This window comes from Abrus precatorius, unplaced genomic scaffold (assembly GCF_003935025.1).
Source record: "Abrus precatorius isolate BTA unplaced genomic scaffold, Abrus_2018 Scaffold9, whole genome shotgun sequence".
Taxonomy (NCBI): Eukaryota; Viridiplantae; Streptophyta; class Magnoliopsida; order Fabales; family Fabaceae; genus Abrus; species Abrus precatorius.
This window is the reverse complement of record NW_020874439.1, coordinates 25459030-25472003: the sequence shown is the minus strand read 5'-3', so window position 1 is coordinate 25472003 and position 12974 is coordinate 25459030. Positions and strand designations below refer to the sequence as shown.

General features: G+C 29.9%; 1 protein-coding gene across 2 annotated transcripts; it reads right to left on the bottom strand.

Moving 5' to 3' along the window:
• Window positions 1-1189: 1189 nt before the first annotated feature.
• Window positions 1190-9682, bottom strand: LOC113849313. 2 transcript variants are annotated; one of them, XM_027479136.1, is made up of 14 exons: window positions 9383-9682; window positions 8222-8280; window positions 7680-7797; window positions 7115-7188; window positions 6821-6889; window positions 5155-5757; window positions 4286-4815; window positions 3992-4056; window positions 3463-3542; window positions 3056-3160; window positions 2566-2705; window positions 2349-2477; window positions 1905-2057; window positions 1190-1814 (listed from the first exon to the last, which is right to left on the bottom strand). In XM_027479136.1, exons 1-14 carry the CDS (start codon window positions 9576-9578, stop codon window positions 1676-1678), a joined length of 2460 nt encoding a protein of 819 aa, XP_027334937.1. In that variant the 5' UTR covers window positions 9579-9682; the 3' UTR covers window positions 1190-1675. The 2 variants fall into 2 exon arrangements, with proteins under 2 accessions (XP_027334937.1, XP_027334938.1); XM_027479137.1 differs by having other exon boundaries at window positions 1245-1814; window positions 6821-6879; window positions 9383-9578.
• Between the last annotated feature and the right edge of the window lie 3292 nt (window positions 9683-12974).

The following is a 12974-nucleotide window of genomic DNA, read 5'->3' as shown; positions in this document are numbered from 1 at the left end:
TAAATTTCGAATTCAAAATCATAAATTAAATTGAAATAATTATAATTAATTGATTTTGTGAATAATATTTCATCAAATAAAAAAATATAAAAATGTATTGCTTAAAAATTAAATTACAACCAAGTTAATTTTCAGTAATAAATTCACCTACCACATCTAAATATATGATCCAGATCGAATCCAAATTAAATTGGACGAAAAAATACACTTTTGATGTATATTTATTTGAGTTGAATAATGAACTTGATAGTTTTTCTTTAAATTTTAAAAGTAAATTATATTAAAATGGTGTATTTTTATTAAATTTCAAAACAATACGATTTGATATTAGAATTTTTCTAAAAAATTATACTAATTATAGTGTTTTGGATTTGATTAGATTTAAAAATAAAATTAAATATATATTTATTTATCTTTTTTTTGCTAAATATTTATTTATCTTTACACTTTTACGATTTTTTAATTTTAATCATTTCAATTTTTTTTAATGATTTTGGCCCTTTATTTTTTTTTTTTCACTATCGATACTTTAAATCTTTGAAATTTTTGAGTCCAAGGTAAAAGACTACAAGATGTTTTCACACAAGATTATTTTAAAATAAATCGATCACAGACATACGAACACAATGAGATTATACATTTACTGTATTAACCTTTCGAATTAGTCTTTTAAACTTTGTTCGTACGAAGTGATTTTTAGAGAAAAAAAAAAGTTAAGAGAGTGAAATCTTCTTTCGTTTGGTAACTTTATTTTTTAATGAAAGAAAAGTTTGTTTTTTATATCTAAATAACATATTTTCACTTTATATTTAAATGACCATGTAATTAACGAAGAGACTGACTAACACATTAATTATTTATGTAACTAAATTAATGATAGTGATCAAAACGCAAAATTGGGCAAATATAAAGGCCAAAATTGTAAAAAAAAATAAAAGACTAAAAGAAAAAAAATACTCATAAAAATATAAAAATTAAAAATTGTATTTTAAACTTTAAATGCTTCTTTACTTGTATGGGTAAACAATTCATCTTATTTTTGTTACACAGCTACAGATTATAATGTTTAGTATTCCAAAAACATAATATATTTTGAACAGTATAAACTGTTTTTTGAAAAATTGATAGCTAAATTAAGTGCGTCTTTAAATTCACATTTAAATTATCATAGATCCATATTTATTTCTACGCTATAAGATACAACTTTTGCATTATATCCACGTTATAAAGTTTTCAGTGTATTTCCAATCACACACTAAATAACTACGACCCATCAAATTTGTTGAGTTGCTTTTACCAACAGAAATCTCCATATAATACAATTCACATGCCATTGATATTCTAAATTACAGTTACATGGCCAAAACTCCTATGACTTGTTGATTTCTTTCTTGTATCTTATGGCATAGAGACATTTATGGAATATATACATATATAGACACACACACCCTAAAATGAATGTTAAGAAGCAAACCTTGTGAAGAAAAGAATTTACAAGAGACTGCTTTGTTGATCACTGTTTACATCTTTGGCCAAAAAATTGTGTCAGCAGCCACATCTTTCACCTACCAAATTTGTGGCAGCCTAACATTCTTGTGTCACCTTAATGCAAAACAAAAATCCAAAAATCTACCTCTCATTCCTTTTTGTACCCTCCTATTCCAAATATGTTTTTCTAATTATCTCTTGGAAATGAATCCTGACGAGTCAGCGCATAGTTTGCATTTGTAGGTAGCTGATTCTCAGCATCCACAATGTTTGCTTTTGAACAAAGGAAGAAGAAAGAAGATGTGTATATTGTGACATGCCAAAAGCTGTAACCATTTCAAAAGAGCAAACACAATTATTAGAAAATAGAAGACAAAGAAACAGAGATAGTGGAAAGGGTAGTATTGTTGTAATACCTATGCCAAAACCAGTAGTTTGCACTGGTTTCAAGTGTCCAACTTATTGCTGCCATGGCCAATGTAATGAAACCGACCAATAAGAACCCCCAGCGAAACCGTCTCAAAATTGTCTTGACAAGATTACAGAACCATTGCTTTATAGTTTGCAAACTGCAGTGGAAATTCACCATTATTACTATTTTTAAGACATAAGCTAGTTGGAGACTTGTTCATCTTCAAGCACATCTAAGTTTAAAGCAAAAACATAAAACTGTGATCATGCTATGAATAAAGTATGTGACAATGACCACCTTGGAGGAACCTAAAAGGATTAACATATGAGATTTAACACACAAAATACTTTGAAAATAAAGTATTGTGCACGAAGAGTACCATAAATTACTATTATGTTGTCTGGAAAATACTGTGCTCAAACAAATTTACTTAGTACAGAGAATTCACCTTTGAAGGAAACTTTGGGAGAATCCAAATGAAAAGGAAAGGGACCTATACTTTGTTGAGATTTCTATCAACCATGCAACAAGAAGACCAAGAGCCCCGATCACAATGACAAGAACAATATTGGAAGACCTGCAAATTTCAGTATGCATACATGTGAACAAATCTTAAACATCTTTAGCAGCATATATAGAGTTGTTTGGCCACTAATTCAAGTTACCTGGTTGCCTTGGTTGCAGCCATGAGAGCAGTAAGTATAGCAACAGCTGTGTGGATTGCTCTCTTATATACTTCATCAATGGTAGCAAGGTATACAAAAGTGCTAACCACAGCCATGAAAGAGAGCCAAAAGTCCATGAACTGAAATATTGAAATATAAGTCACTGTAAATTCCCAGAAAACTAGTCATTGTGTATTGAGTTGTATTCTAGATCCCAAAATCTTTAATGAAGTGATTTCTAACTTCTCATCTGAGCACATATACATGCTACTGTGATCAACACCCAAAGCCTGGGAATTCACTTCATCCCATTAAGAATGTGAATCCTATTCCTAACTCGGGTTACAGCAGATTGTTGAAGCTTGTCACAGCTATGCAATTGATAAAACATCTTTCTTTAACCCATTTCAGTAACATTTTCAGTCTCATAATTATTTTTTAAAAAGTTTTAAGATAAAGTAAGAGAGACCTCTAAAGGAAGAGCAGTAACCTGTAAAACATTAAAGGTCAATGGACACCATGTGCCTACGTCACATGCATGATATAGCGCACTTGCAATTCCACTTGATGTGAATAAAACCCATTCTGCAAATGCCTGTATATAAATAAAAGGTTCCATTGTCAACACAATCTTTTAACGAGTCAATTTATTGTGAGAAATTTATATGTAATGCTGTCTAAGTGAGCATATAGGTACTTCTTAAGAATTCAAATCATTTTTCCACATCTCATTGTGTTGACTTAAATACCTAGAATTATTTATCCTCAACAATTAAATATAAATATAGTTCTAAATAGTCCATATCAATATGCATTTGCACATAGATAAATCATGATGCAACCAAATATTTATGAGAAAAAATAGATACGAGGTTAGAAAGAAAGATCAAGAGCTACCTTCTGCCGAAGGGACCAATAGGCAGGAAGTATGGCCGCAGCATTCGATCCAATGAGAAATATTGATTGCATTATATGCCCTACAAAAAAAAATCCATATCCATATAAACGCAACAGAAAATCCATATCCAATATTTGACAAACGCCAGAGAAAAACAATAGTAAATCATACTAGGTTTTATGTTTTTATATTCTAGATTCAAGTTGGCTACTAAACTCAACTCAAACTCACTATTCACCTACTTTATTTAGTAACTCACTAACAAAAATACATAAATTGATAATGGTTGCAACAAATCATTATAAATGATATCATAGAATGGAAAAAAAGACAAAAAGATAGAACAAAATATATTTGTAAACTACTTAGTTTGGGTTCTCTGCTGGATGCTGTCACTTAAAAAACAGACCATTTTTCATCTAAACAGTAGACAGGAAATCAGATAAAATAACATGACAAAGAAAGGGAGGCTCGAACCATGATACTTGAAACCAAAACAATTTATCAATTTCTAGAATTAACAATTACCTTTATGTGATACAACTTCAATACTACAGTCAAAGCCACCATGGTTTCGATCACAAGAACAGAAGCTGAGGCCAAAAAGTAAACATTAAAAATGGAAAGATACTGTTATAAAGTTGTGCATCAAATACAAATGATGCAATCTGAAGACTCCGTAATTAAGTATTTGACTATTTCACAAAATGTCTTAGTAAATACCAATGGCTTATATAGTTCTTGCCAAGTAATTTCAACCAAGCACACAAAATGTAAACAGAACTGATAAATTAAGAACGAAAAAAAGGGTGTAACATAAACCTGTATGATGTCAATCCACTAGCATCAAAAGAATATTTACAGTCTCCATTAGAGGAGCACTGTTTTGGGCATCCTTCAAGTGAAATAGACATGACAGTTTGCCCTTTCACATAAACACTGTTGGTATTAAGTTGTCTTAGACCCAAACCCCAAGTTCCTTCTCTAGCATATATAATGTAGAAATCAATTTTGTCATCACTCGAATCATATAGCATAAAAAACACAGATTGTTCACTCTTCCTTGTATTGTTAGCATAGTAGTAGTCCCAGCTATCAAGAGAAGGCAATCCACCAAATCTAGCATAAACTTCATAACTGATCTTCACGTCTGCAGATAGCCGTATGTGAATATTTCTTCCAGCTGCACCACGAGGGATTTCCAAAATAAAATAAGTCCAAATGTCATCAGTTTCTCCTCCATTTGATGACTTGTTTGAAAGTGGCTCAAGAGGAAAATTGGCAGAAGATGCTCCCTCACCAACAGGTAAATAATATGATTCAAATGGGGTTGGACCTCTCCTTAGAACTGTCTGCAGAAAATCATTCTTACCTTGTCAATAATTTCTTCCTGTGAGAAAATATCTTTTAGTATCAAGATAAAGAATTGATTCTACCACAGGGTGTAGCCTTCTGAAAAATATGTTTGTGTACTATTTTATTTCATTCTTTCTAACTGATGTCTATGTTTTTTTAACTATCAAGACATGATTACAAGTTATCATATCCTTGTTCTAGCTAAGTCATAACCTAAATCACGAGTTCTGCAGTCCAAGAAATATTGAACTCACATAATTTGAAGTTAACCTTTATATTGAAATAAAGCACCAGTACAAAAAACATATAGAGACACATCTAGTAATCAATACTACCTGAAGTGTGTAGCTGTCCATTGTGCAATTTGCTCCAGCTTTCCCAAGCGGGCACTGAAGTATTTGCGATTCTATTGAATAGCAAATCCTTAAATTGTCATCCAGAGTCCCTCCCAACTTCTTTGTAAGATTAACTGGTAAAATACTAATGTACAAACGACCAAGCAATGGAGAATGGATAACCAAAGGGGATTTATTTAAATCAATGGAATAGTCATGCAAAGTCTCTGAAGGAATTGCACCATGGCGAGCAAAACACATTAATTTAACATCATAAACACCAGATGCGTTATTTGAAGATGTAGTATTGAATCTGACATTTGCTGCCATAATAGTCAATTCTTCTGCCACATTTGCAATATCCAAGGAGTAAAAGTTTGGTACACCTTCCTGAACACAAAATGCTTCAAAATTACTTTTGCAGGCCATTGCATTTTCCATCATTGGCTTCTGAACTGTAGCCTTCATAGAATTATAGACATCAGATGTTGTGCATGAAAGTGGATAGACTGTACTGTTACAGAATTCCCCCCTCATCATTGAATTTGTGCATGCTTCCACGCTTATATTGGCACTAAAAGAGTATGATGGCCCTCGGATAATCTGTAAAGGTATAGAAGTCACTATTATTCATCAATGTGTAGTTTATTGAATCAAGAACTTCCGTAAAATATTGAATGAACCAAATGGAAATAAGTAATTTTCATTTAGAGACAAATGCAAAAATAAAGGCAGAAATCAGTATTTGGGGCTGTGTCCAATCTGAAATTTTGGACAGAATTTATGATATACACATTGATCTGTACCATTTTTATCAATAATGATCTACTTGGTCTTAAACCCACTGTGAAATTCAATTTCTTTCAGTAGCTCTAGAAGAAAGAAAGTGGGCTACTATATCGAGAAATGATGTATTACTCTAGGTGTGCTGAACATTTCTTGTCTAGATGAGACCAGTAATAGTAAACTTGATTCAAGTGCCAAAATCAAGAAGGAAACTCACTAGCTTAGCTAATCAGGTATCAACTTCAACCACTCAGTCAAGGGCCTCTAACTTCTAGTCTTTCTTGTGAACAATCAACCAGGGAGTATATTAATCAATCTACTAGGATAGAATCAATAAAGCCTCCATTAAATATAAACTTAAATGACTATGTATCAGCATTAGTTCATGATGGTCATGACAACCCTCAACCATTTTAGGAGTTACCGATTTTTTTAGAGAGAATAAAAAAATATCAAACAGGAAATTTGTTAAAAACCAACAGTAATATGGTAAAAGAAAAACAAAAAAAGTCAGGTCATAAGAGCTTTCCCATCCAATCTCTTTGCTTATAAAAATCACTGGCGAAAACTTCTAGCACTACAACAATCCTAGTAGTAATAAATCAATTATAAGAATACACATTGCCACCAGCACACTAACATTTATTTTATTTTGAAATTATATTATTCGCAGGAAACTTCAATTAATCATGGATTATACTGTGCATTTATTACATCATAATCAATGCTCTAAGGGCACTAGTTAGAATCCCATTATCGTATAGAAATGCACAAAAGGCAGCTCAGAACAGATAACAAATAGTTGCAATTCATGATGAAAAATAATTGGAATATTCAAATTTCATTGTGATGAAAATAATATTTGAACAATAAACCATACCATCTTTGATTGTGTTCTTGTAGGTCCAATGCCGTTGAAAAGACCAATGTACCAAGCACCTGGAGATATCTGACAATAATTCTTATGTTTATTGTCTAGTATATTAGAAGAGATTAATATGCAAAATCACTTTTGAACTAATCCTTCCCCACTAGTGATATAGGAATTTTAATACTATGAATGATATCGCTATGTCATTATAGATCTCAAAAGAAAGGAGACTTGGAGCTTAAATATACAATACCTATAAACAAATAAGTTATTGCCAAAAGTAAAAAGGACTTGCAACAATACCTGTTCATTTGTCAATTTCATAGTGATATTTTTCTCCATAGGAAAGCACTGCTCAACATCAAGACCATTTATTCCTGAATGAAAAAGGTCAATGAAAACTAATTGTAAAATGGCAATACATAAGACAGTTCAAGAAGAAATATAGTCCTTTTTCTTGGTTGAGGAGGAGATAGAGAGCAAGAGGAAGAAGGAACAGCACGGTGCTTCAGAACAAAGTGAAACACTAAGCAATGAAGAAAACATTACACATTCATGGATTCAATATTCATCCAATACATGATAGCCAAAAGAAACCATGGTGGCAGGGCATGTAAAATAATGGAAAAAAAAAAAAAAACACATATTAATGAATTGAAAGAAGAATATCCAATAAAGACTATGATACTAATTTAACAATTGATGGGAACTTGCCGGGGCTCCAATGATTTCGTCGTGTGAATAAAAAATATTGAAACAAGTTAATAAGAATCTTAGAATGAAATTTAAGACAGAATTTATGCGCTCAAATATTAAATTCATGGAACAGTTTAAACTTGGGTTGAATATATTTACGTGGGGCTTCTACCTTTGACAGCTGAATCTTTCAGAGATGTGTTTAAAGCATCTGGTAGAGGTGGGCTGCCATCTCTAAAGCATATAATTGGAAGTGCGCTTTCTGGAACCCTTTCAACTCTTGCAATATCCTAAAAGCAATGTATTAATGAACCAGTGAGGGAGGAAAACAAGTCAAAGCTGATCAAGCAGAAAGATCATATCCTGAAATCAGGTTCCCCATACGATTTTTTGTAGCAAAACAAACAAGGGAGAAATTTAAATAGTTAAATAATAATTTTAATAATTAAAGGAATAGAAATTTAAAATAATTGAATAAATAAATAGAGCAAAAATATAAACAGACTTGTAATTAGCAATATAGGATTTTTACCAAGGAACTGCATTATTACAACTTACGCCATATGAGGCATTATAAAGCAAAAAACATCAAAATAGAAGCATGTGAAACAATTTTAACTGAAAGCAACACAAATTCCCCCAGGCAACAGACATCAATACAGATGCTAGTATCCTAAGTTGCTCCTATCTGGAAAGAACTATAGATATACTTACAAGGTCTACATCTGAGTTCAACGCTATGGATACTGCAGAAAACCCCGGTGGTATGTCCACTGAAACATTATGAGAAAACATCAAGATACAAGATCATCCATAAGTTTGACAGTGATTTTTATTTTTATTGAACGAGAAGAATAACAGCACCGGTGCAACAAATTGCCAAAACAGTAGAAAGGAAAAAAATATTTAGCTTCTCCAGTCAAATTGTTATAATCCCTCATCTCTTTTCAAATCTGAAACAGCTTATTATTACCTTGCTCATATAGGGATTCCATGCATAATAGTTAGACTTAAACACAACATTGTAAGAAGTGCCAATGGCAGGGAAAGAAAGAAGAATGAAATGAGACACCAGACAAACCTCACAAATCAACCACCACAAAATTTCATACAAAACTGTAGCAACTTGGTCAAGGCAAAATTCAATTGATCACAAACTAGAGAACAAATGACAACCACACAATCATAAGGTAGTATCATACCCTTCAATTCATGACTCTCAGTTGTTAAACATACAATTGTACCCTCATAACAAGGCTATTGTCAATAGTGCAGTTTACCTATCTCTGCAATACATAACACTCATACGATCAACACCATTATTAATTTGTTTCAAGTCACCTAAGTTTCCTTCAAGAGGGTTTAACTCTGACCTTAACCTTGTTCTAGATAAAATAAAACAAGACATACAAATCAGTGACTGATTAAGAAATAAAAATATTTGTTTAAAAACGTAAAAATGCCCTTATCTCCGCATTTTAATACATTCTATCAAGATTTTGAACACAAATTTTAAAACTTTAGTCAGTGTCCTTGCCCCGGGATCACTAGTTAACAAGACCATATAATAAAATCAGGACAACTGCATAATCATTCACCTGGAACTCTAAACCCACAACAATTTGAAACCCCGGATATTGAATAAGTCAATTCCAGACTAACCAACCCGGCAACATTGAACTGAAATTAAAAAAATATAAAAGAGAGAGAGAGAGAGAGAGAGTGAGAAAAATTGTTGGCAAGCAAATTCTTCTACATACTTCAAAATTCAATTCCGACCCATTAAACAACACACTGGAAAATGCTTCAAGAAGAACAACAATAACAAAAACAGAACAATTGAAGAAAAGGGTCACTGGGAATCGGGTGACCCACCTCTGATATAGCGCAAATCAAAAGGTCTGATGGCAGTTTCAGGGTAGCTGAAGCTGGAAACAGTGAAGATGTTATCTTCAGTGGCTCCCAGTTCATCATCGTTTGCAGTGCAGTGGCCAAGAGAACAACAAAAAAGTACCAAAGCACTGAGAAGAATCAGGTTGAGATGACAACACAGAATCGAATTCAAAGACATGCTTTTTTTTTCCCCTTATTTTTGGTAAATTCGAGGTTGTTCTCAGACCATGAAGACGCAAGCGAGTGTGAATGTTTGATCAGTGAATATAATATGTGGTGAATAGTCAATTAGTGAATTTAATATTGAATTCAAGCAAATAATAATATAAAAAGTAAGATTGTTGGTGATCAAGTAAAGATAATTTTTAAGATTGTATTAATTTCAGTTTTTTTCCGCTTGGTTAAAGCATTTAAAACTAATATTTTGATAAAATTTTATTATTATTAGTTGTTTTAATTTAATCCTAAATATTGAAATTAATATTTGTCTAAATTTTATTATACAATAAATTTATGTAAGTTTACCTAAAAAAATTGGGAATTAAAGTTGTAAATAATAAAAAAATTACTAAAAATATTTAATTGTTGTTAATAATTTGAACCAATATATTAAAATAATGAATTTTTTATGAAACGTCCAAAGTTACAAATTATTATGTAAATTGTTAAAAGTCTGTTATTAATTTATAAAACTAGTATAAGTAGTAAAAGGGTATTTTATGCTATATTTGTTTGTTTGTTTATATAGAGGTGAGAAGGAAACGTGGAAGAAAAAAAAATTAAAGAAATTAATCGTTTGGATAATAAAAGGAAAAAATAAAAAAGAGAAACAAATAATAGTGCAAGTAAAGTAAGGATTATAAAGTAAGTTAATCTACCCTCAACCCATTAACAATCCATCGATAACACATTGGGTTATCTTGTTCAGATTTTTTGCAATTGATTAAATTTATGATCATTTGTAGATTGATCTACTTAAATTTAAACTAAAACCTATAAAATATAGATTAAATGAAAAACCACAACAAAAAAATCTAACTTATTTGAAATTAAATTTTAAATATTTGTTATCCATTAAACATAAGGATTGAGAGATTAAAGAAGTCTTAAAATTTCAAATATTTTAGTTATGAAATATTTAAATACTAGGTCTATTCTGCTGTAACGTTTTAGATTGTAAGTTAGATGAGATGAAATAAGAGAATTAATAAATTTTAAATCTCAACTAACTTAATAAATTATACCAGTCAATTTGAGTAGTTGAATTTATATTATCATTTTTAAATATGAAATTTGCTTAAATTCTATCATGAGAAGTGAGAAAATTGGCTGGAGTATAATCAAATTTTTAAAATACTTATTTTATGTTCTACATAATACATTTATTTTTAAAACAAGAAAAATAAAATATTATTTTACATAAACAAAAAATATATTAAAATACTATTTTTTTCATTTATACTTTTATATCATTTAATAAATAATAAATTTTAAAAAATTTACTATAAATAGTTTAAAGGTCAAATTTTAATTTTAATTCAGTTGATTGTTTTTTGTTTTAGTTTTTATATGAACATCTTTTACGTCTAGGTTTTTATGTAAAATAATTAAAAACAATCATTAATATTTATCAAAATTGTAACGATATTAGTCTATTTTTTACATAAACTAAAATAACTTTATACATAAGGGATAAAATAAAATAAAAATAATTTCAAATATAAAAATTAAATTTAATATATTTTAACTTTGATGAAAAACTGCAAATAACTTTTTATATAAAAAACAAAATATTGTTTTTTTTATATAAAACCTAAAGCATAAAAACAGTATTAAGTCCATGAATTAAATTTATATTTAAACGAATCTAAAATGTTACTTATTTTTTTTCATTTCTTCTTAATTTTATTTTCTTTTAAATTTTCTTGCAGAGGTCGAAACAAAGCATTGGTGTGAATGTCGCTATCGTTGGTCTACGATGGTACGTAGTTTAAGAACAGCACACCGTACACTTTAAATCCAATGACCCAGAATTTTAAATTCTCTTTAATTATATTTTATTGCAATTTTTATTTTAAAATTAAGATCACTGGTCAGAATTTTCTTTTTACATTATTTTATTGAATATGATAATAATAATTTTATTACTTTTCGGTCTTGTTAATGGTCTTCGAGTTGACTTGTAAACGAAAGACAAGGATTACTCAACGTTACGCGCTACTGAGAGCGTGAGTGTCTTTAAGACACGTCACACGTTACGGATGACAACATGATATTATTTTTTAATACAAAATGCATATAATTACTAAAACTTAGTTTCTATAAATTTAAAATAATTTTTATTTTTATTTTTATTTTTATTTTTTAGAAAAATATTTAGCTTTTCAAAAATAAAAAAAAAATATTTATAGAAATTTATTGAAAGTGAGCTCAAGACAAATTTGAATGCATCACCAAACTTAGCATGGACTTGATGGTTTTAAAGAAGTATGAAGTTTGAGTGGGTCAGAGACGGCATTGAGATTTGAATGGAAAATGTTGGGAACTATTCAATTAAAGTTGAAGAAATAAGAAAAAGGAAGAATAAAGCTAAAAAAAAGAAAATGATAGAAACCAATAAAGTTGTGTAGCTCATTGTCTTATGTAAATCAACCAAAAAGAACTTTTGCTATGACACACCCAGTAAATTATATTCCCAATGGCTTAGCTTTTTTATTTTTATTTTTTCTTCCCTTCTTACTGCCAATATGATTTGTCAAATCATGAAAAGTTAGAATCCATTTTTCTTTTAAAAAGTGTACCCACTTCTTTCTTAATGCAGAAGTAAGAAAAATTAACCAGACCAATTTTTTTGTGATTATTTCAATTGAGGCTAACATGTTGTCAGAAGTGGATAATTTTATTCAAATTTATTGAAATATGACTTGATTCCAACTTTTCTTCTATGTTGTTCAATTCAAGTTAATAATCGTTGAACAAAAAAAGTTGATTTGACTTGAAATAATATGTTTGCATCAAATAATTTAATTTAATTTAATATTTATTTATACGATTTTAATAAATAAGACAATATTTATAAGTTAAATTATCATATTTATTAAAATAATTTAAAAGGCTTGTGAAAAATCATAAGTCTACTTCATAAATTCAAATAAGTTACTTCAAAGATGGAACACCAATTCGGGGGATTGCAATGATGCAAGGGGATTGGGCTTGACAATGATTTTGAAACAAAAATGGGTTGGGGTTTGTTTCATAACAAAAATGTTTGGGCTTAGATGCTTATAATTGACATGGATGAAGAAGAGATTGAATCAGACATCATCAAATTCAACTCAAAGTTAGAGAGGATATGTGACTGTTTTGAAACATTTTTATTCCTGTGATTCTTGTTTCAAGAGTCATTGTGAGCAGAGGTTCTTCCAAAATGCTTCATAATTTCTTTTTGGGTTTTGTTATATGTTAGTTAAGTAATTCAAAGTGTTTTTTAAATAAAAAAAAAAAAAAAGTGTTGTCTTTACTCATGAGGAGATCTGTTCATTAACAACATTTTTTAATCACTGTTTTAAGACAT